General features: G+C 41.2%; 1 protein-coding gene across 1 annotated transcript; it reads left to right on the forward strand.

Moving 5' to 3' along the window:
- The first annotated feature begins 20163 nt into the window (after nucleotides 1-20163).
- Nucleotides 20164-21249, forward strand: LOC129956833 (uncharacterized). The gene has a single exon (XM_056068786.1). The coding sequence runs from the start codon at nucleotides 20164-20166 to the stop codon at nucleotides 21247-21249; it is 1086 nt and encodes a 361-aa protein (XP_055924761.1).
- The last annotated feature ends 250 nt before the right edge of the window (nucleotides 21250-21499 follow it).

Here is a 21499-nt window from a genome sequence, read left to right on the forward strand (position 1 = left end):
AAGAAAGTTCTTGCACAAACACCCTCCCCTGGCGTAAGTTATGCATCTATAGTAAAGAAAAACTTTTGTGAAAATTGTACCTGTCCCAACTGTGCTCAAAATACCACCCGTATGATCTCTCCTAAGCAGTCATCTGATTCTGATACAGAAAAATCGATTGGCAACACACCTGATATTGAAAAACTAGACAAAAATAAGCGAAAAACAAAGCCGGTAAAATCTCTTAAACTAAAGCTTGCAAAACGTGGACTGTCGAAGAAAGAACCGTCTTCGCAGTTAAAGAAATCAAGCACCAAACATTCTGTTGCATTGGGACTTGCTAGTAGGGGTATAGCCCATAAGAACTTGACGTCCATTTTTGGAGGCTTATCAAATAGTCCCGATTTAAAACTCCATCCTTCTGAGGATGAAGCTGAATTTGACATGAGTTGTGAAGTTTCAGCAACTCCAACCACTGCTCTTAATTCCTCTTTTCGCAATAAAATTTCTTAATGGGTACCTTCCTTTCTTGGAATTGTCGCGGCATTCGTTCCAAACTTCATGACATCAAGACTATTCTTAACAAATTTCATCCCATCTGTTTTTGTGTCCAAGAAACTTTCTTGACACCAAACATCCCTTTAAAATTGCGTGGCTTTAATTGTGTTAGAAAAGATGTGGAAACAGGATCTCACAGTTGTGGAGGTGTCTGTATATTCACGTCAAACCTGTATCCAAGCACACCACTCAGTTTACATACTTCCCTGCAAGCTGTGGCAGCACAGGTTCACGCAAGAACGCTGGTCACAGTTTGCTGCATTTATCTTCCGCCTCATGATATCATCAGTCAGCAAGAACTCGACAACTTGGTGGATCAGCTTCCTTCACCTTTTATCCTACTCGGCGATTTCAATGCGCATAGTACCTTGTGGGGTTCGGATAGCACAAACTCTCGTGGGCGACAGATAGAGCAGTTCCTATCAAATAACTGCCTCTGTCTGATAAATAATAACGAGAAAACGTACTTCCATGAACCCACAAGAACCTTCCATAATCTTGATCTGGCCATTTGTTCTCCTGAGATCCTCCCTTTGCTTAATCTCACAGTCGAAAGTGATCTCTATAATAGTGATCACTTTCCTGTAATAGTTTCACAAAATGGCATTAATGAGGTGACACCATGTTCCTCTCGTTTCATATTCCAGGGAGCAAACTGGAATGCTTTCTCGGAACTTGCAAATATTACAGAGACAATGGTCAGAACTGCGGATATCTCGGAAGCAGTGCAAAATGTTATTGATACCATAATGAGCGCCGCTAATGAAACCATACCAAGGAGTTCCCCACATCTCAGAAAATTTCGAAGACCATGGTGGAATGAAGCTTGTCGCGACAGTTATAAGACTCAAAAAAAACTTTGGAACATATTTAGAAGGTACCCAACGACAAAAAATCTAATTGCTTTTAAACGAGCCAAAGCCTTTGCTCGCAGAGTTCGCCGTCAAAGTCAAAGGGAATCATGGGCATCTTTTGTTTCATCCATAACATACTCCACTTCCAGTAAAACCTTGTGGAACAAAGTTAAGGCCGCCAATGGGATTTATCGTGAATTTACCATCCCTGTTTTGAATACAGGAGAAGTGAAACATTCCGCTCCATTGGACATAGCTAACATTCTTGGCCAAGCATTCGCGAAAGTTTCAGCAATTGATTCTTATAGTCCTGAATTTACGGCAATTAAGAATCGCGCAGAACGATCGCATTTGCGTTTTAATACCAAGAGAACTTTTCCATATAACTGCAAATTTAGAATGTCAGAACTGGACGCAGCGTTATCTCGCACCCGTGATACCAGCCCCGGGCCAGATGGAATCGTATATTGCATGCTTCGCCATTTGAATAGAGTTTCCCTTTCCAATTTATTATTTTTATTCAATAGAATCTGGAATGAGCAGATATACCCTCATCAATGGTGCGAAGCTTTTGTGATTCCAGTGTTAAAACCTGGCAAAGAACCATAAAACCCTTTGAATTATAGACCAATTTCTCTTACGAGTTGTCTCAGCAAGACCTTTGAGCGTATGGTCAATGCTCGCCTTGTGTTTGAATTAGAGAAGCAAGGAAGCATTCCCCTGTTGCAGAGTGGTTTCCGAAAAGGACGATCAACTTTTGATAACCTGATCCTAATGGAGACCCAAATTCGCAATGCTTTTGTCCGGAGGAATCACCTTGTTTCTGTTTTCTTTGATACTGAAAAGGCATATGACCGTACATGGCGATACGGCATACTATCTACGATTTTTAATCTTGGTTTTAGAGGAAACTTGCCCATCTTTTTAATGAATTTTTTAGCTTACCGAACGTTCCGAGTTCGCTTGGGTAATTTTTATTCTAATTATTTTATTCAAACTGAGGGTGTTCCACAAGGAAGTGTCCTCAGTGTTACACTTTTTATTCTTCATTTTAGTCAGATACTTAATCATTTGCCATCCTCTATTCATGGAAGTCTACGTAGATGATCTGCAGATCTCTTGCCAAGGAAGTAATATGCGTTTGATTGAGCGTCAGCTACAGAATGCAATTAACAAGATAGTAGCTTGGTGCGATACAAACGGATATAAAATCTCACCCGAGAAATGTCGGTGCATTCACTTTTGTAGAAAACGGAACATTCACTTGGACCCTGTACTATATATACGCACTACTACCATACCTGTCGTAGAGGAAATGAAATTTTTAGGGATCTTCTTTGATAATAAACCAACTTTCCTTCCACATATTCAGTTTTTGAGAAAGAAATGTGAGAAAACCTTAAACATTCTGAAGGTTCTCTCCAAAACAACTTGGGGGGCAGATAGAACTTCCCTCCTCCGTGTGTACCAGGCTGTTATCCTTTCTCGGATTGACTATGGATGTATGGTGTATGGATCTGCTCGCTCTAGCGTTTTACGACGTCTGGACACCATCCACCATTCGGCTTTGCGAATTTGCTCGGGCGCCTTTCGAACATCACCCATAGAAAGCCTCTATAATATCTGCCACCAGTTACCACTCGACTTAAGGCGGAAAAAAATATCTACTTTATACTTCCTACACGCACAAGCTAACTTGAATAATCCATTGGGTGAAATGACACTATCGGCTGGACTGCGGAGACTCTATGATGCGCGTCCCTTTCACATACGCCCTTTTTGTGAGAGAATGAAAATGCTTCTGAATGATTTGGAACTTAATGATATTACTATTAAATCAGTTCCTTCTCTCCAATTCTCTCCTTGGAATGTTCCAAAATTTACCTTTTTGAACCCGTTTTCTGGTTTCAATAAAGACATAACTGCGCCAGTTGTTTTACAGCAGCTTTTCCACTATCATCGCTGCCAATATTCTTCTTTTGCACCAATTTTTACAGATGGTTCGAAATCGGATGGACATGTCGGTAGTGGCATCATACTTCCATCTGAGACACTGAGCTATCGTTTGCACAATTGTTGCTCAGTGTTTACTGCTGAGTTGACTGCAATTTTCTGTGCTCTTGAGAAGATCTCGCCAAACACTCAGGGTAATTTCATAATCTATACTGATAGCATGAGTGCATTGGAGACATTATCCAACTACCATAATCGAATGCATCCGATTGCCATTGAGGTATTGTCTCTTTTACGAACTCTTAAGGAAAAGGGATTTAATATTATATTTAGCTGGGTACCAAGTCACGTGGGCATTGTTGGAAATGAAGCAGCAGATGTCGCTGCAAAACATGCTTCCACTTCGCTGTGTCAAAGCATCCCATATAGTGACTTTAAAACAGCCATTTTTTCCGGCCTGCTATCAATATGGCAAGGAAAATGGGATCTGCAGACTGAGAATAAGTTGCATTCAGTCAAACCATCCATTGGTTTATGGCCTACGATTCCTATACGAGAGCTTGATGTTAAGTTGACTCGTCTCCGTATAGGGCACTCACGCTTTACGCATAAGTATCTTATTTTTGGAGACAGTGCACCGATATGTCCCACATGTCGGGTCGTTTTTAGTATTAAACACATTTTAATAGAATGTTGCTCATTTAGCTCACATAGAATTCGTTTTTTTAAATCTTCATCTTTAACTTTAAAGACTTGGTGGGGGAGACGTACCACCAAAATATTTTCAAATTCTTAAAAGCTATTCGCCTTTTCACGTACATTTAATTCATTTTTTGGCTTGTTTGACAACTAAAAATAACTTCGTGACTTTCACTTTTTATTTCCACATTTAAACCATCATTGCTCATTTTAAATTTCTGAATGTTATATGTTCATTTTAATCTATTCAATTTTCGCCTTCTTTTACCGAGACTAAACTGTTTTATATTTTAATTGATGAAACTATTTTTTATGTAGTATGATTTTAAACCATATGCTTGGCGCAGCATGACCAGATATGGCCCTTGCGCCAAAAAAATCCAAAACAACAACAACAACAACCCCGAGGTTCCCAGGGATCTTTGCTCCCTTTCAGTTCGCTCTCCTCTATGCCTTCTGCCTGTCACCTTTGTTTTTTTCTTTCCCTCGACGGCAAGCGAGGGAGCTCTCCATGGGAAGCTGTTGTCTTTCCATTGCTTCTTGCTTTTCATGGACAGCGAAAAACCCCACGTGTTTGCCGTGCGTGGCGACCCATTAAACGGGTGGTACATTTCAGTCCCCGGTGTATCAATCGGCTGGTATCCCAGCCATTTGTCTGATCTGCTCAAGGGGATCAAGCGAAGGGGTCATCTTCTGGGGCTCTGCGTTAAGGGTGGTAGACGTTCCTGGAAGTGGCTCTTAGCGTATAGGTCCTAGCTAGCACCAAGGTAAGCGCCGAGGCTGGGAAGATCTAGAGCCGGTGTCTGCCTTCCCTTGTTGCGCTCCGTGGTGGGCGGTGCCGTTGGGACCCGAATCTATTGTCCTTTTTGTATGGGCTTTCAAAATCTCACCGCTGTTTCCGCTGATACTAAGTTTTTTGTGATGTCTACTAATGAAACGTTTCGTGAAATTTCGCCATTTCTTGTAAATAAACTAATCTTATCACACATTGGAGAGGTTAAAAACATAAAAAAGTTGAAATCTGGTGACTTACTAATAGAAGTAGCAAATCCATCTCAAGCAATAACCCTTGGTAAACTAACAACATTAGGTGACCTAAAAATTAACGTCTCAATTCATAGAAATTTAAACTTTTCAAGAGGAGTAATTTCTCAACCAGGTCTTAAAAAGCATTCTGAATCTGAGCTTGTACATGAGTTATCAGACCAAAAGGTTTGCGCAGCTCGACGAATTAATATCAAACGTGATGGCAAATTAATTCCCACACAGCATGTTATTCTCACCTTTTCTACTCCTGATTTACCAAAATCCATTAAAGCAGGCTATTTGAGATGTCCGATAAAACCTTACATTCCTAACCCGATACGATGTTTCAATTGTCAAAAATTTGGTCATTCACGGCATGCATGTAAGAGCCCAACAATATGTGCTAAATGCTCTATGCCCGGACATGATTCCTCTGACTGCATTTCTGACGACTTTAAATGCAAAAATTGTCAGGGAGATCATCCAGCATTTTCAAAATCTTGCCCTCAGTGGATATTGGAGAAAGAAATACAAACAACAAAAGTTCGAAAAAACATCTCCTTTGCCGAAGCTAGGAAACTAGTTACTGATCGAACCCCAAAACCAGGACTTGCTTATTCCTCCGTTTTGAAACAATGCGCACATTGTGGTTTCATAGCAAATTCAAATAATACAGGGAAAAAATCATTGCAACCAGTAATATCATCAGCTTCTACGTCTTCTGATAATCCTTTACAACTAGAAAAAGAGCCGTCAACTTCTATGAAAACAATTTCTGTAACATCACCTTCTCAGAAAAATAAACCCCAATCTCTTCAGCAGAAATTAACCATTAATATACCAAATCACAAGAATAACTCCAATGTCAAAACACCAGAACCTATAAAAGAAACTAAGGCAGCTAAAAGAGCTCGTCTTGCTGCAATAAAGAAAAATAAAGATTTACAAAATCGAACAGTATCTAAAGATGATTTTTTGAAGAAAACGAGAAAGGCAACAAAACACCCACCAAATATTGACCCACCGCTTAATATTCATCCATCGGATGATGATATTCTGTCTACAGCTAGCGAGACGGATATTCTTCCATCTTCAAAAAGTTCCTGAGCTTCCTGTTCTTTCCTTCCTTTTGCTTTTCAGCATGGCAAGCTTTGTTTCTTGGAATTGTCGTGGTATTAAAAATAAAATTTCAGATTTAAAAGACATCATTAACTCTCGCCAACCTTCCATCATTGCCCTCCAAGAAACTTATCTAAAGCCGGGAGAAACAATTTCATTGAAACATTATATTCTCATACAGAAAACTGGTTCGGGCAATAGAGTTTCAGGAGGAGTAGCTTTGCTAATCTCGAACTCGTTCCCGTCCTCCCCATTAACTTTAAGTACTTCATTGCAAGCAGTAGCTACTCAGATTCACACTCACTCATTAATCACAGTTTGCAGTCTATATCTACCACCAAATACATTCGTTGATCAAACTGACCTTAATAACCTCATATCCCAGCTACCTGAACCTTTTATAATTCTTGGAGATATGAATGGCCACAGCTCCCTCTGGGGTAATACAGATACTAACGCTCGTGGTCTGCAGATAGAGAAGTTCTTAAATGATAACAATCTTTGTATTCTTAACAAAGATGAATTTCACGAACCAACCAAAACTTTTCACTCCATTGATCTCGCAATATGTTCTCCGTACCTTGTACCTTATTTTACTTTAAGTACTGATAAAGATCTGCATAATAGCGATCATTTCCCTTTAATTATATCAGATATAAGAAGACAAAGTTTTTCTATTTATCGAACATCAAACTATAACTTTAACTCAGCCAACTGGAGTAAATTTAATTCTCTCGCTATCATAAATGAAGAAATTGTCTCTAAAAACAATATTGATACCGCTGTTAATACTGTGACTGAAATCTTAATTGCCGCAGCTGATCTCTCGATAAGTAAATGCTCAAACACTTTTAAAAAACAAAGGAAGGTCTGGTGGAATTCAGATTGCCACGAAGCACACACAAAACAAAGGAAGGCTTGGTCTCGATTTCGCCGAAACCCAACAACTTCAAACTTAATAGAATATAAGCGAGCCAAAGCTAACTCGCGTCGAATACAAAGACGTAGCAAGCGAGAATCGTGGGAACGGTATGTCAATAGCATTAACTCTACAATATCAAGCAAAAAATTATGGGAAAGAGTAAAAAAAACATGTGGCATTTTCAAATCTAAAAGTATACGAATTCTTTATAATAATGGTGTTCCGGTTACATCTTTAAAAGACATTGCAAACTGCATTGCTTCCGAATTAGCTCAAATTTCAAACAGTAAAAATTATTCGACTCCCTTTTCACACCATAAAACTACAGTTGAAAATCAAAAACTTAATTTTCGATCATCTTCATGTACACCCTACAACACAGATTTCAGTTTCTTTGAACTAAAGCGTTGTCTTTCGGAAATTCATAAATCGTCTCCCGGTCCAGATAATATCAGTTATCTTATGATACAGCACCTATCTAATACCTCCTTACATAACTTGCTATTTCTCTACAATATAATTTGGCGTGAACACTCTTTCCCATCATCTTGGCAGGAGGCTATTGTTATACCTATTCTAAAAACCGGAAAAGAACCGTCAAATCCACGTAATTACCGACCAATCGCTCTTACCAGCTGCTTATGCAAAATTCTTGAGAAGATGGTAAATAGACGTCTCGTGTATTTTTTGGAAACAAATAAGATTTTAAGTCCCTTTCAAAGCGGGTTCAGACAGGGACGTTCGACATTAGATAACCTCCTCGCATTAAAAACAGAAATCAGAAACGCATTTATTCGCAGGCAGCATACAGTAGCAATCTTTTTTGACATGGAGAAGGCATACGATCGTGCCTGGCGTTTTGGTATCCTTCGTGATCTTTATGAATGCAATCTGCGAGGAAATTTACCAATATTTATCCAAAATTTCTTAAAACTAAGAAAATTTAGAGTAAAAATCTGTGATCAATTGTCAGATTATTTTGTTCAAGAGGAGGGTGTACCCCAGTGGAGTGTTCTTAGTGTAACACTTTTCGCCCTAAGAATAAACGGCATTCTACAACAACTTCCACTCTCTGTGAAAGGCTTTCTTTATGTTGATGACCTGTACATATCTTGTACAGGAAATAATATTAATTTTATAGAACGACAACTGCAATTAGCTGCGAACAGATCCCCTCAGGGGCTCACCTACTATAGGTGAGTACGGGTGTCCCAATCCCGAGGTTCCCAGGGTTCTTTACTCCCTTTATGATTTACTCTCCACTACACCTTCTGCTGTCACCTTTTGTCTTTCCTTTCCCTCGAGGGTAGGCGAGGGAGCTCTCCATGAGAAGCTGTCGCCGCTCTGTTTGCTTCTTGCTTCTCATGGACAGCCACAAACCCCCACGTGTTGGCCGTGCGTGGCGACCCATTAGACGGGAGGTGCACTGTGGTCCCCGGTGTGTCAATCGGCTTGTAGATATTCACGTAAGTGGTTAGTCTGCTAGGGATCAAGCGAAGGGGTTACTCCTTGGGCTTGGCGTTAAGGGTGGTCACTGTCCCCGGGGGTAACTCCGAGCGTATAGGTACCAGTTAGCATTATGGTAAGTGCTGAGGCTAGGGATATCTAGAGCCAGTTACTGCCATCCCGAGTAGGGCTCCGTGGTGGGCGATGCCGCTGGGCCTGAATCCCCATCAATATCGTATGGGCAAAAAAAACTTTGCTCCCTTCAGTGGGCAACAGAAGAACGTTAACATTTTTGAAAAACCTTTTGACAAATTCTTTGTTATCAAACGCATTTCAGAAAACAATGAATCATTTAATAGTGTCTCACCATTTCTAGTAGAAAAAGCAATGACAGGAGCAGTTGGAGAAGTTGTATCAACTCGGAAACTTCGCTCTGGCGACTTACTTGTAGAAGTCGGTAGTCGCAAACAATCTCAGCAAATAATTAAACTGAAGGCATTAGCATCTATAACTGTTAGTGTAAGCGCTCATAGGACGCTTAACTCTTCAAAAGGCGTTATAACCTGTGGCGAGCTATTCAACGATACCTTGGATAAAATTACAGCAGAATTGAAACCCGAAGGAGTGACGCATGTACGCCGGATAACAATTCGGCGGGATGGACAACTTCTTCCTACAAAACACTTTATTTTGACATTTAATAGACCTAAATTGCCAGAACGGGTAAAAGTGGGCTATATGAGACTAGCAGTGAGGCCTTACATACCGAATCCTCTCCGGTGCTTTCAGTGCCAACGATTTGGACACTCGAAATCCAACTGCCGCGGGACTCTCACTTGCGCCCGGTGTGCAGTAAAAGGCCACGAAAGTCAGCACTGTTCTGCTGAAGAAAAATGTGTGAATTGCAATGGCAACCACACTTCATTTTCTAGATCTTGTCCACGATGGTTGATGGAGAAACAGATTCTAACAGTTAAGCATAAAGAAAATATCTCATACTCTGAAGCTAGGCGTAAAGTTAATGTCCAGACACCGACACCTGGTGTAACTTATGCTTCCGTTTTGCAAAAACAGTTTTGTGCAAATTGCTCTTGCACTAATTGTGTTAAAAATATCAGTGAAAGTAAACCGCCTGTGAAATCAGATTCAGATACTGAAAAGTCCGTAACTAGTGCTCCTGAAACTGGGAAACCTGAGATAGTTCAACGCAAACGAAAATCAAATAAATCGCTAAAACTTAAGCTTTCGAAACGTGGTGTTTCCGAAAAACAGCTTTCTCAAAAGATAAAAGCGTCAAGTTTACATAACTCTGTCGCTCTGGGACTTGCGAGTCAGGGTATAGTCCAAAAGGATCTATCGTCCATTTTCAGTGGCGTGCCCAAATCTTAGAGGGCCGCACCCCCTCAGGGGCTCACCTACTATAGGTGAGTACGGGTGTCCCAATCCCGAGGTACCCAGGGATCTTTACTCCCTTTAGGTTTACTCTCCTCTGCGCCTTCTGCTGTCACCTTTTTTTCTTTCCCTCGAGGGTAGGCGAGGGAGCTCTCCATGAGAAGCTGTCGCCGTTCTGTTTGCTTCCTGCTTCTCATGGACAGCAAATACCCCCACGTGTTTGCCGTGCGTGGCGACCCATTAGACGGGTGGTGCACTGTGGTCCCCAGTGTCTCAATCGGCTGGTCGCTAGCCACCGGAGTGGTTAGTTTGCTAGGGATCAAGCGAAGGGGTTACTCCTTGGGCTTGGCGTTAAGGGTGGTCACTGTCCCCGGGGGTAACTCCCAGCGTATAGGTACCAGTTAGCATTATGGTAAGTGCTGAGGCTAGGAACATCTAGAGCCAGTTACTGCCATCCCTTGTAGGGCTCCGTGGTGGGCGATGCCGCTGGGCCTGAATCCCCATCAATATCGTATGGGCAAAAAAAACTTTGCTCCCTTCAGTGGGCAACAAAAGAATCAAACTTCCTCCTTAATACATTTTGATAAATTTTTCATCATAAAGCGCATATCTACAAACAATGAAACCTTCCATAATGTTTCACCTTTTCTTGTTGAAAAGGCCATCACTGGAACACTTGGTACTGTATCATCGACCCGGAAACTACGATCTGGTGATTTGCTTGTGGAAGTGAGTTCCCGAAAGCAATCACAACAAATACTGAAACTGAAAACATTGGGAACAATATCTGTAAGCGTAAGTGCTCACGCTACATTAAATTCTTCAAAAGGTGTAATAACGTGTGGCGAGTTGTTTAATGATTCCATTGAAAAAATTACTGCAGAACTGAAACCTGAAGGAGTAACTCATGTACGCCGTATAACTATCCGACGGGATGGACAACTCCTTCCTACTAAGCACTTCATTCTCACGTTTAACAATCCTAAATTACCTGAATCTGTGAAAGTCGGCTATATGAAATTGCCTGTTAGGACATATATCCCAAACCCACTTCGATGTTTCCAATGCCAACGCTTTGGGCATTCTAAAGCCAGCTGCCGCGGGACTCTCACCTGTGCCCGCTGTGGAGAAAAAGGCCATGACAACCAACAGTGTTCTGCACCGGAAAAGTGCGTGAACTGTGATGGTAACCACAGTTCCTTTTCTCGATCTTGCCCCCGTTGGACATTGGAAAAACAGATTGTATCGGTTAAATTCAAGGAAGATATTCCATATCCTGAGGCCAGGCGAAAAGTACTTGCTCAGACGCCAACACCAGGCGTGACTTATGCATCTATTACCAAAAAACAATTTTGTGCAAATTGTGTGCATAATATGCCCAGAACTAAACCTCTACCAAAAGTATCTGATACAGATTCTGAAATTTCTATAACCAGTGCTTCTGAACCCAGTAAACCGGAAAAGCATCAACGCAAAGTAAAACCGAACAAAGCATTAAAGCTTAAGATTTCGAAACGCGGCATCCCTCAAAATAATCTTCATCAAAAAATGAAAAAGTCAACTCTGCATAACTCAGTCGCTCTGGGACTTGCGAGTCAGGGCTTAGTCCACAAGGATTTATCATCCATTTTTAAAGGCGTGCCCAAAAGTCCCGATAGTATTTCGCTTCATCCATCTGAAGAGGATGATAATGACCTCCAAATGAGTTGCGAGTTATCGCCAACTCCATCTAATGTTCCTACCACTGCTTTTAAAACACACGCTTCTTAATGGGTTTTTGTATTTCATGGAACTGTCGTGGCATTCGTCCCAAATTAAATGAAATTAAGACAATGCTTAACAAATTTCATCCCGCTTGTCTCTGCCTTCAAGAAACTTTCTTGAAGACAAACATCCCACTTAAATTACGTGGTTATAATACCGTTCGGAAAGATGCAGAAAACGGCTCACATAATTCTGGAGGCGTCTGCATTCTAACCTCCAATTCCTTTCCGAGCACACCTCTTTCACTCCATACTGATTTGCAAGCTGTGGCTGTTCAAGTGCATGCACGAGCATTAATTACAGTCTGCTGCATCTATTTACCACCTAACGCTTCTGTTAGTCAACAAGATCTTGACAGTTTAGTGGATCAACTTCCAGCGCCGTTTATTCTACTTGGTGACTTTAATGGCCATTCTACTTTGTGGGGTTCAGATAGAACAAATTCTCGTGGGCGGCAGATCGAACAGTTTATTTCTAATAACTGTCTCTGTTTGCTCAATAATGACGAGAAAACTTATTTTCACGAACCAACACGCTCCTTTCACAATCTAGATCTTGCAATATGTTCGCCAGTTCTCTTTCCGCTTTTGAATTTTACAGTTGAAAATGATCTTCACAATAGTGATCATTTCCCTATAATAATTTCCCATGCTGACAGTGGCGGTATGATTCAAAGTCCGCCTTATTTTCTATTTCAGCGAGCGGATTGGTCTGCATTCACAAAACAGGCAAAAATTACTGAAGCTATGGTTTATACAGCAGATATATCGGCAGCGGTACAACAAGTCCTTGACAGCATTATTAATGCTGCAAATAATAGTATTCCCAAGCGTTCCCCACGTCTAAGAAAATTTCGTAGACCGTGGTGGAATAAAGCTTGCCACGATAGTTACAAAAAGCAAAAGCAACTTTGGAACAAATTCCGTAGGTGTCCTACTACGGAAAATCTCATTGCTTTTAAACGAGCTAGAGCTTACGCTCGCAGTATCCGTCGGCGTAGTCAGAGGGAGTCCTGGCTTAGATATGTTTCTACTATTACTTATTCTACTCCTAGCAAACAATTGTGGAGGAAAGTCAAAGCAGCCAACGGAATATATCCCGATTTTTCCTTCCCTGTGTTAAAATCGGGAAATGTGGTATACTCTTCGCCCCTTGAAGTTGCCAATAATCTCGGGCATACTTTTCAAAAAGTTTCCGCTGTAGATTCCTACAGTCCATCATTTCTGGTGGCTAAGAAGCGAGCGGAAGGAAGTAAATTACAATTTATTTCCCGTAGATCTCTTCCATATAATTGCGAATTTAGTTTGTTCGAGTTGAAAAGTGCACTGGCTTGCTCTAATGATAGTAGCCCTGGTCCTGATGGTATAACTTACAATATGCTTCGCCATTTGGACGAGGTCTCTCTTTCCAATTTATTAAAGCTATTTAATCGAATATGGAATGAGCATGAGTTTCCATTACAATGGCGTGAAGCTATAGTTATACCAATCCTTAAACCTGGAAAGGATCCTGAAAACCCTCTAAACTATAGGCCAATCGCTTTAACTAGCTCGATGTGTAAAACTTTCGAACGCATGGTCAATGCGCGCCTGGTATTTGAATTAGAAAAACATGATTACATTTCGCCACTACAGAGTGGTTTCCGCCGTGGACGTTCAACTTACGATAACATCGTCCTCCTGGAAACACAAATTCGTAATGCTTTTGTACGAAGAAACCACCTTGTTTCTATCTTTTTCGATGTAGAAAAAGCTTATGACCGTGCGTGGCGCTATGGTATTTTACGAACTCTCTTTAACCTAGATTTTAGAGGAAATCTCCCTATTTTTATTCAAAACTTTTTAACCTCACGAACTTTTCGAGTACGTCTTGGTAATTTTTATTCCGATATTTTTAATCAAGCTGAGGGTGTTCCGCAAGGGTGTGTTCTCAGTGTCACTCTTTTCATAACCTATTTTAGCGAAATTCTTAGTCAGCTGCCTCCATCTGTTCAAGGTACGCTTTATGTTGACGATCTGCAGATCTCCACTCAAGGTTCTAATATGCACCTAATTGAACGGCAACTGCAGAACGCAGTCAACAAATTAGTTTCGTGGTGTGATAAAAATGGGCACACTCTTTCTCCGGAAAAGAATCGTTGCGTTCATTTTTGTCGAAAACGACAGCTGCATCCAGAACCTGTGATCAATATTCGTGGAACTGTCATTCCCTCTGCCGATGAAATACGGTTTTTAGGAGTCATTTTTGATAGGAAGCTCACTTTCCTTCCGCATGTCCTGCATCTGCGGGAGAGGTGTGAGAAATCTCTTAACATCCTGAAGGTGCTATCTAATACTTCCTGGGGGGCCGATCGTACATCCCTCTTACGGATCTATCAGGCCGTCATTTTATCCCGTATTGATTACGGGTGCATAGTGTATGGATCTGCTCGCCCTTCCGTTCTGCGAAAGCTTGATACGGCGCATCATTCTGCCCTTAGAATTTGCTCTGGTGCTTTTCGCACGTCACCAGTAGAAAGCCTGTATGCCATATGCAGTCAACTTCCTTTAAATCTTCGACGTAAGAAGATAGCCGCACAATACTATTTTCGAATACTATCGGCTCCGAAGCATCCTGTTAGTCACCTGTGTCTCCCGGTTGGTCTTCGGAGACTTTATGATGCTCGCCCCTCTCACATTCCCCCATTTAATGAGAGGGTTAAAGCTTTTCTTCATGATTCGGGACTCACCGATGTTTTAATTCAACCAATAAATTTCTATTCTTTTCCTCCTTGGGATGTCCCACAATTTTCATTTTTGAACCCTTTTTCTGGTTACGATAAATCTACAACAGCACCGATTATTTTTCAGCAACTCTTTCACTATCACCGTTGTCAATACTACCCTTACACAGAAGTTTTTACTGATGGATCAAAATCCAATCAGCATGTTGGTAGCGGAGTAGTATTTCCCTCTGAAACTTATAGCTATCGCCTGCCCACGTCTTTCTCGGTTTTTACTGCCGAATTGATTGCAATAGCTTGCGCTCTTCAACTGATTTCAGCTTCTTCTAATCGGACATTCTGCATTTATATTGACAGTATCAGTGCTTTGAGGTCTCTTGCCAATTTCAACAACCGGATGCATCCTGTTGCTATGGAAATCCTTTTTCTTCTTCGCGACCTTGAAAAAAGAGGCGCAAAAATTTCATTTTGTTGGGTCCCGAGTCATGTCGGAATACCCGGAAACGAAATGGCAGATATTGCGGCAAAAACGGCAAGTTCTTTGTTGCAGCGTGAACTTCCATATGACGATGCAAAAAAATATTTTGCTGATCATGTTCGCGCTTTGTGGCAGCAATCCTGGGAACAGCAAACTTCGAATAAATTACATTCTGTTGATCCAATGACAAGTTTATGGCCTGTTATCCCTGTACGTGCATTAGACGTTAAATTAACTCGATTGCGCATTGGCCATGCCCGCTTTAGCCACAAGCATCTTTTATTTGGGGAACAATGCCCTTCATGTCCAAAATGCCATGTAATTTTAACAGTCAAACATGTTTTAATAGAGTGTCCTAATTTTAATCCTCATCGCTTAAAGTTTTTTAATTCACTATCCATTGAGTTGCGAGAGATTGTGGGTGAAAGTCCTCACCCTAACATTTTTAAATTTCTACATAACATTGGTTTTTTACATTCTATTTAGTTTTGCTTTCTCAATTTGTTAATTCTTCGTATTTAATTTGTTTGACGCCTTTATTAAAAAATATGAAAAGCATATTTTTAGAGTTCTAATTTTAATACGTTGCCCTTCCAAATTTGACTTTTTATAAATAAATTTCATAGTATTACTTTTTATACGAATTTTATTTATCTCACCATTCGAGTGGCGCAGCATAGCCAGATTTGGCTTTTGTGCCAAAACCCTAAATAACCAAACCAAACCAAACCAAACCTCTCTCACTTCATACTAATTTGCAGGCTGTGGCGGTTCAAGTACATGTACGAACATTAATTACAGTCTGTTGTGTTTATTTACCGCCTAATGATTCAATCAGTCAAAAAGACCTTGATAGTTTAGTAGCGCAACTTCCAGCACCATTTATATTACTTGGTGATTTCAATGGCCATAGTACGTTGTGGGGTTCGCATAGCACAAATTCTCGTGGACGACAGAATGAGCAATTCATCACTAATAATGCTCTCTGTTTGCTAAATAATGAAGAGAAAACGTACTTCCACGAACACTCGCGTACCTTTCACAGTTTAGATCTCGCCATATGTTCACCAATGCTTTTTCCGTTGCTAAATTTTACAGTTGGAAACGATTTACACGAGAGTGATCATTTTCCTGTAATAGTATCTCATGCTGATGGTGGTGGTACGACTCAAGGTCGACCTCGCTTCCTATTCCAGCATGCGAATTGGACTGATTTTTCACAACTGGCTAAAATTACTGAAAATATGATTAACACAGCAGATATCTCGTCAGCAGTACAGATAGTCCATGATTGCATTATGAAAGCTGCAAATAAATGTATCCCCAAAAGCTCACCCCGTCTGCGGAAATTCCGCAGACCGTGGTGGAACAAGGCTTGTCACGACAGTTATAAGAAACAAAAACAGCTTTGGAACAAATTTCGCAGATACCCAACAACAGAAAATCTTGTTGCATTTAAGCGAGCCAAAGCTTATGCTCGCTGCATTCGACGGCGTAGCCAGAGGGAATCCTGGCTTAAATACGTCTCCTCCATCACTTACTCTACCTCTAGCAAACTACTATGGAGGAAAGTGAAGGCAGCTAATGGAATATATCCGGAATTTTCATTTCCTGTGTTGAAATCGGGAAATGTAATTTATTCCTCACCTGTAGAAGTTGCCAATGTTCTCGGGCGAGCGTTTGAAAAAGTTTCAGCTATTAATTCATACAGTCCTAAATTTCAAGTGAACAAAAAGCGAGCGGAAGGAATTAATTTAAATTTTACTGCACGTAAGTCTCTTGCGTATAATAACGCTTTTAATCTGTTTGAGCTGAAGAACGCCTTGCGTCAAGCACATGAAACTAGCCCTGGTCCTGATGGAATCACTTACAGTATGCTTCGCCATTTAGATGAGGCGTCGCTGTCCAATTTGTTAAAACTTTTTAATCGAATCTGGTATGAGCATAAATTCCCTAAACAATGGCAAGAGGCAATAGTGATTCCAATCCTTAAGCCGGGAAAGGATCCTGCCAGCCATTTGAACTACAGGCCAATCGCTTTGACGAGTTGTATGTGCAAAACTCTCGAGCGTATGGTCAATGCCCGCTTAGTGTTTGAGTTGGAGAAACATGGATACATCTCACCGTTGCAGAGTGGCTTCCGACGAGGACGCTCAACATTTGATAACATAGTTCTTCTGGAGACACAAATTCGTAATGCCTTTGTTCGCAGGAATCATCTTGTTTCCATCTTCTTCGATATTGAAAAGGCTTACGATCGTACGTGGCGTTACGGTATTCTTCAAACACTTTTAAATTTGGATTTTAGAGGAAACCTCCCTGTTTTTATTCAAAATTTTTTGACTACTCGGATATTTCGTGTACTTGTCGGTAATTTTTATTCCGATCCTTTTATCCAAGCTGAGGGTGTTCCACAAGGAAGTGTCCTCAGTGTTACGCTTTTTATAACTCACTTTAGCGAAATTCTACAGCAACTTCCACCATCTGTTCAAGGGACACTATATGTTGACGATTTGCAGATTTCTGCTCAAGGCTGTAATATGCACTTGATTGAAAGGCAACTGCAAAATGCAGTGAACAAACTAGTTTCCTGGTGTGAAAGAAATGGGCACACTCTTTCTTCAGAAAAGAGTCGTTGCGTACATTTCTGCCGGAAACGAAACATGCACCCAGATCCTATAATTAACATTCAAGGAAACGCCATTCCTGTTGAGGATGACGTGCGATTCTTGGGAGTGATTTTTGACAAAAGACTCACTTTCCTTTCGCATATTCTATATCTGCGAAAGAAGTGTGAGAAATCTCTTAATATCCTAAAAGTGCTGTCAAATACTTCATGGGGAGCCGATCGCCCATCCCTTCTCCGAATATACCAAGCCGTTATTTTATCCCGTATAGATTACGGTTGCATGATATATGGTTCTGCACGCCCTTCTGTTTTGCGCAGGCTTGATACGGTGCATCATTCTGCCCTGAGAATTTGCTCTGGTGCTTTCCGCACATCACCTGTAGAAAGCTTATATGTCATCTGCAATCAAATGCCTCTAGATCTGCGACGTCGGAAATTAATTGCACAATATTATTTCCGAGTGCAGTCGATTCCGAAACACCCTGTTAGGCAGTTGTCTCTACCAGTTGGTCTTCGTAGACTATACGATGCACGCCCCTCTCACATTCTTCCCTATTGTGAGAGAGTAAAAATTCTGCTGAATGATTCGGGACTCCATGAGACTACAATTCAACCTATTAATTACTTTTCTTTCCCACCTTGGGATACTCCAAATTTCTCATTCTTGAACCCGTTTACGGGATTTGACAAATCCACAACAGCACCTATTATCTTTCAGAAGCTCTTTCAAGATCATCGCAGCCAGTATTATTCGTACACAGAAGTATTCACTGATGGGTCAAAATCTAATAGTCATGTCGGTAGTGGTGTTGTTTTACCTACTCAGACATATAGCTACAGTTTGCCCACATCATTCTCTGTTTTGACTGCTGAATTGGTTGCAATAACACATGCCCTTGAAGTGATTTCAACTTCTTATACACGCACCTTTTGCATCTACACTGACAGCAAGAGTGCTTTGGAATCTCTTTCCAATTTCAGTTATTTGATGCATCCGGTTGCTTTGGAAATCCTGGTTTTTCTTCAGTCCCTTGAAAATAAAGGGTTCGAAATTCTATTCTGCTGGGTTCCGAGCCATGTCGGAATACCTGGAAATGAAATGGCAGATGCTGCAGCAAAATCCTCAAGCACTTTTCATGAACGAGCGCTTCCTCATGGCGATGCAAAGACATGTTTTGCTCGGCACGTTCACATGTTGTGGCAACGATCTTGGGATCAGCAGATTTCTAACAAGCTGCATTCTCTCCAACCAATGATTCGCTTATGGCCTACCATTCCAGTGCGTGGGCTTGATGTAAAATTGGTTCGGCTCCGCATTGGTCATACACGATTCAGCCATAAACACCTTTTATTTGGTGAACCATGTCCAAAATGCACGACATGCCATACAGTTTTAAGTGTACGTCATGTTTTAATCGATTGTCCTGCTTTTAATAATCAACGGTTACGATTTTTTAATACAGTGTCTATAGACATGCTTGAACTACTGAGTGAGAAACCTCACTCTAATATTTTTAAATTTCTGCAGACCATTGGTTTGATGCATTTTATTTAAGTTTTGTCCAATTTGGAATCTTTTTCGTGTGTCAGTAATTTATGAACTTTTACTTTTTTCATGGATGTTTTTTAAATACCGTTTTAATGTATCGGCTTGCGATTGGAATTTTTAACCTTGCCTAGTTTTTTTAATCGGAATAACCTCTTTAAATATCTTTGAAATGCTTCTTACCATTTGATTGGCGCAGCATGGCCAGATATGGCTTTTGCGCCATAAAACCTAAACAACCAACCAACCAACCAACAACCAGCTGCGAACAGAATTCAGGAATTGTCAACTTTTAATGGATTTACATTTTCTACGGAAAAAACATCATGCATAGACTTTTGTCGAAAACGCCGTCTCCATCCAGAACCCCCCTCAGGGGCTCACCTACTATAGGTGAGTACGGGTGTCCCAATCCCGAGGTTCCCAGGGATCTATACTCCCTTTATGTTTATACTCCTCTTCGCCTTCTGCTTTCTGCCTTGTTTTTTTCTTTCCCTCGACGGCAAGCGAGGGAGCTCTCCATGAGAAGCTGTCGCCGCTCTGTTTGCTTCTTGCTTCTCATGGACAGCCAAAACCCCACGTGTTTGCCGTGCGTGGCGACCCATTTGAAAGACGGGTGGTGCACTGTGGTCCCCGGTGTATCAATCGGCTGGTACCTAGTCACCTGAGTGGCTAGTCTGCTAGGGATCAAGCGAAGGGGCTACTCCTTGGGCTTGGCGTTAAGGGTGGTCACTGTCCCCGGGGGTAGCTCCCAGCGTATAGGTACCGATTAGCACTAGGGTGGATGCCGAGGCTGAGAATAACCAGAGCCGGTAATTGCCTTCCCTTGTTGGGCTCCGTGGTGGGCGGTGCCGTCGGACCCGAATCACTTACTATATCGTATGGGCTCCTCCAAACGTGGTCCCTTCAGTGGGCATCGAAACATTCCAATATCTTCCAACATATCGAATCATTTTGATCCATTTTACATTGTAAAGCGAGTTTCTTCAAATAACGAAACATTTCAAACTGTCTCTCCCTTCCTTGTGCAAAAGGCTATAACGGCAACAGTGGGAGATGTTAAATCCATTCGTAAAATGCGCTCTGGTGACTTGCTTGTTGAGGTGAATTCCCGTAAGCAAGCCCAGCAGATTCAAAAATTAAAGGCACTGGGAAATATACCAATCACTGTAAGTCCTCACCAGTCGTTGAATACCTCTAAAGGTGTCATTACCTGTGGGAAACTCTTAAATGTCCCCATAGATATAATAAAATCAGAAATGAAACCGCAAGGAGTTATAGATGTCCGTCGCATAACGATACGGCGTAATGGACAACTCCTTGAAACAAAACATCACATCTTAACGTTTCAGACACCCAAACTACCAGAATTTGTTTACGCAGGTTATATACGACGCCCAGTAAGGCTGTACATTCCGAACCCACTCAGATGCTTTCAGTGCCAGCGGTTTGGCCATTCTAAAGTAAATTGCCGCGGGTCTTTAACATGTGCCCGCTGTGCAGAAAAAGGGCATGATAGCCAGGAATGTTCCGCACAGGAAAAGTGTGTGAACTGTAAAGGCGATCACCCTTCCTTTTCTCGATCATGCCCTAGCTGGCAGCTTGAAAAACAAGTAATCACAATAAAAATCAAAGAAGATCTTTCATATCCCGAAGCCAGGCGTAGAGTTCAAGTACAAACTCCTATTCCTGGTAAAAGTTACGCTTCTGCTGTCCAGAACACCTTTTGCGCAAATTGTTCGTGTAGTAATTGTGTAAAATTTCACGCCGATTCAAAGCCACCTGAAAATATTAGGAATTCTGATTCTGAAGATTCCAACAATAGTACACTTGACAGACCTAAGAAATCACAAAAGAAATTGAAGAAAAAATTGCAAAACTCGCTGACGTTGAAATTAGCAAAACGCGGTATTTCAAAACCGGAACTGCCTTCAAAATTGAAAAAGTCAGCAGCTAAAAATTCCGTCGCTTTGGGACTTGCGACGCAGGGTATAGTCCACAAGGACTTGTCGTCAATATTTGGTGGCATGCCCAAAAGTCCAGATCGCCTTTCTCTCCATCCATCAGATGAGGATGAGGATGAGGATTTGCACATGAGTTGTGAAGTTTCCGCAACTCTACCACATGCACCTATTAACTTACCTGCAATCCCGAATTCTTAATGGGTACCTTCATTTCTTGGAATTGTCGCTGCCTTCGGTCCAAACTTTTTGACATTAAGACCATTATGAACACCTTTCATCCTGTTTGTTTTGGTCTTCAAGAGACCTTCTTGAAGTCCAATATTCCAATTAAATTACGTGGTTATAATTGTGTTCGGAACGATGCAGACACTGAATCTCATAGTTCGGGAGGAGTCTGTATCTTCACTTCTAATATATATCCGAGCACACCTCTCACTTTACAAACTTC

The sequence above is a fragment of the Argiope bruennichi genome, chromosome 11 (assembly GCF_947563725.1).
Source record: "Argiope bruennichi chromosome 11, qqArgBrue1.1, whole genome shotgun sequence".
NCBI lineage: Eukaryota > Metazoa > Arthropoda > Arachnida > Araneae > Araneidae > Argiope > Argiope bruennichi.

What these genes read in the sequence shown, in the direction of transcription:
- LOC129956833 (XM_056068786.1), top strand. Translation starts at nt 20,164, where the DNA reads ATGCGCTCTGGTGACTTGCTTGTTGAGGTGAATTCCCGTAAGCAAGCC.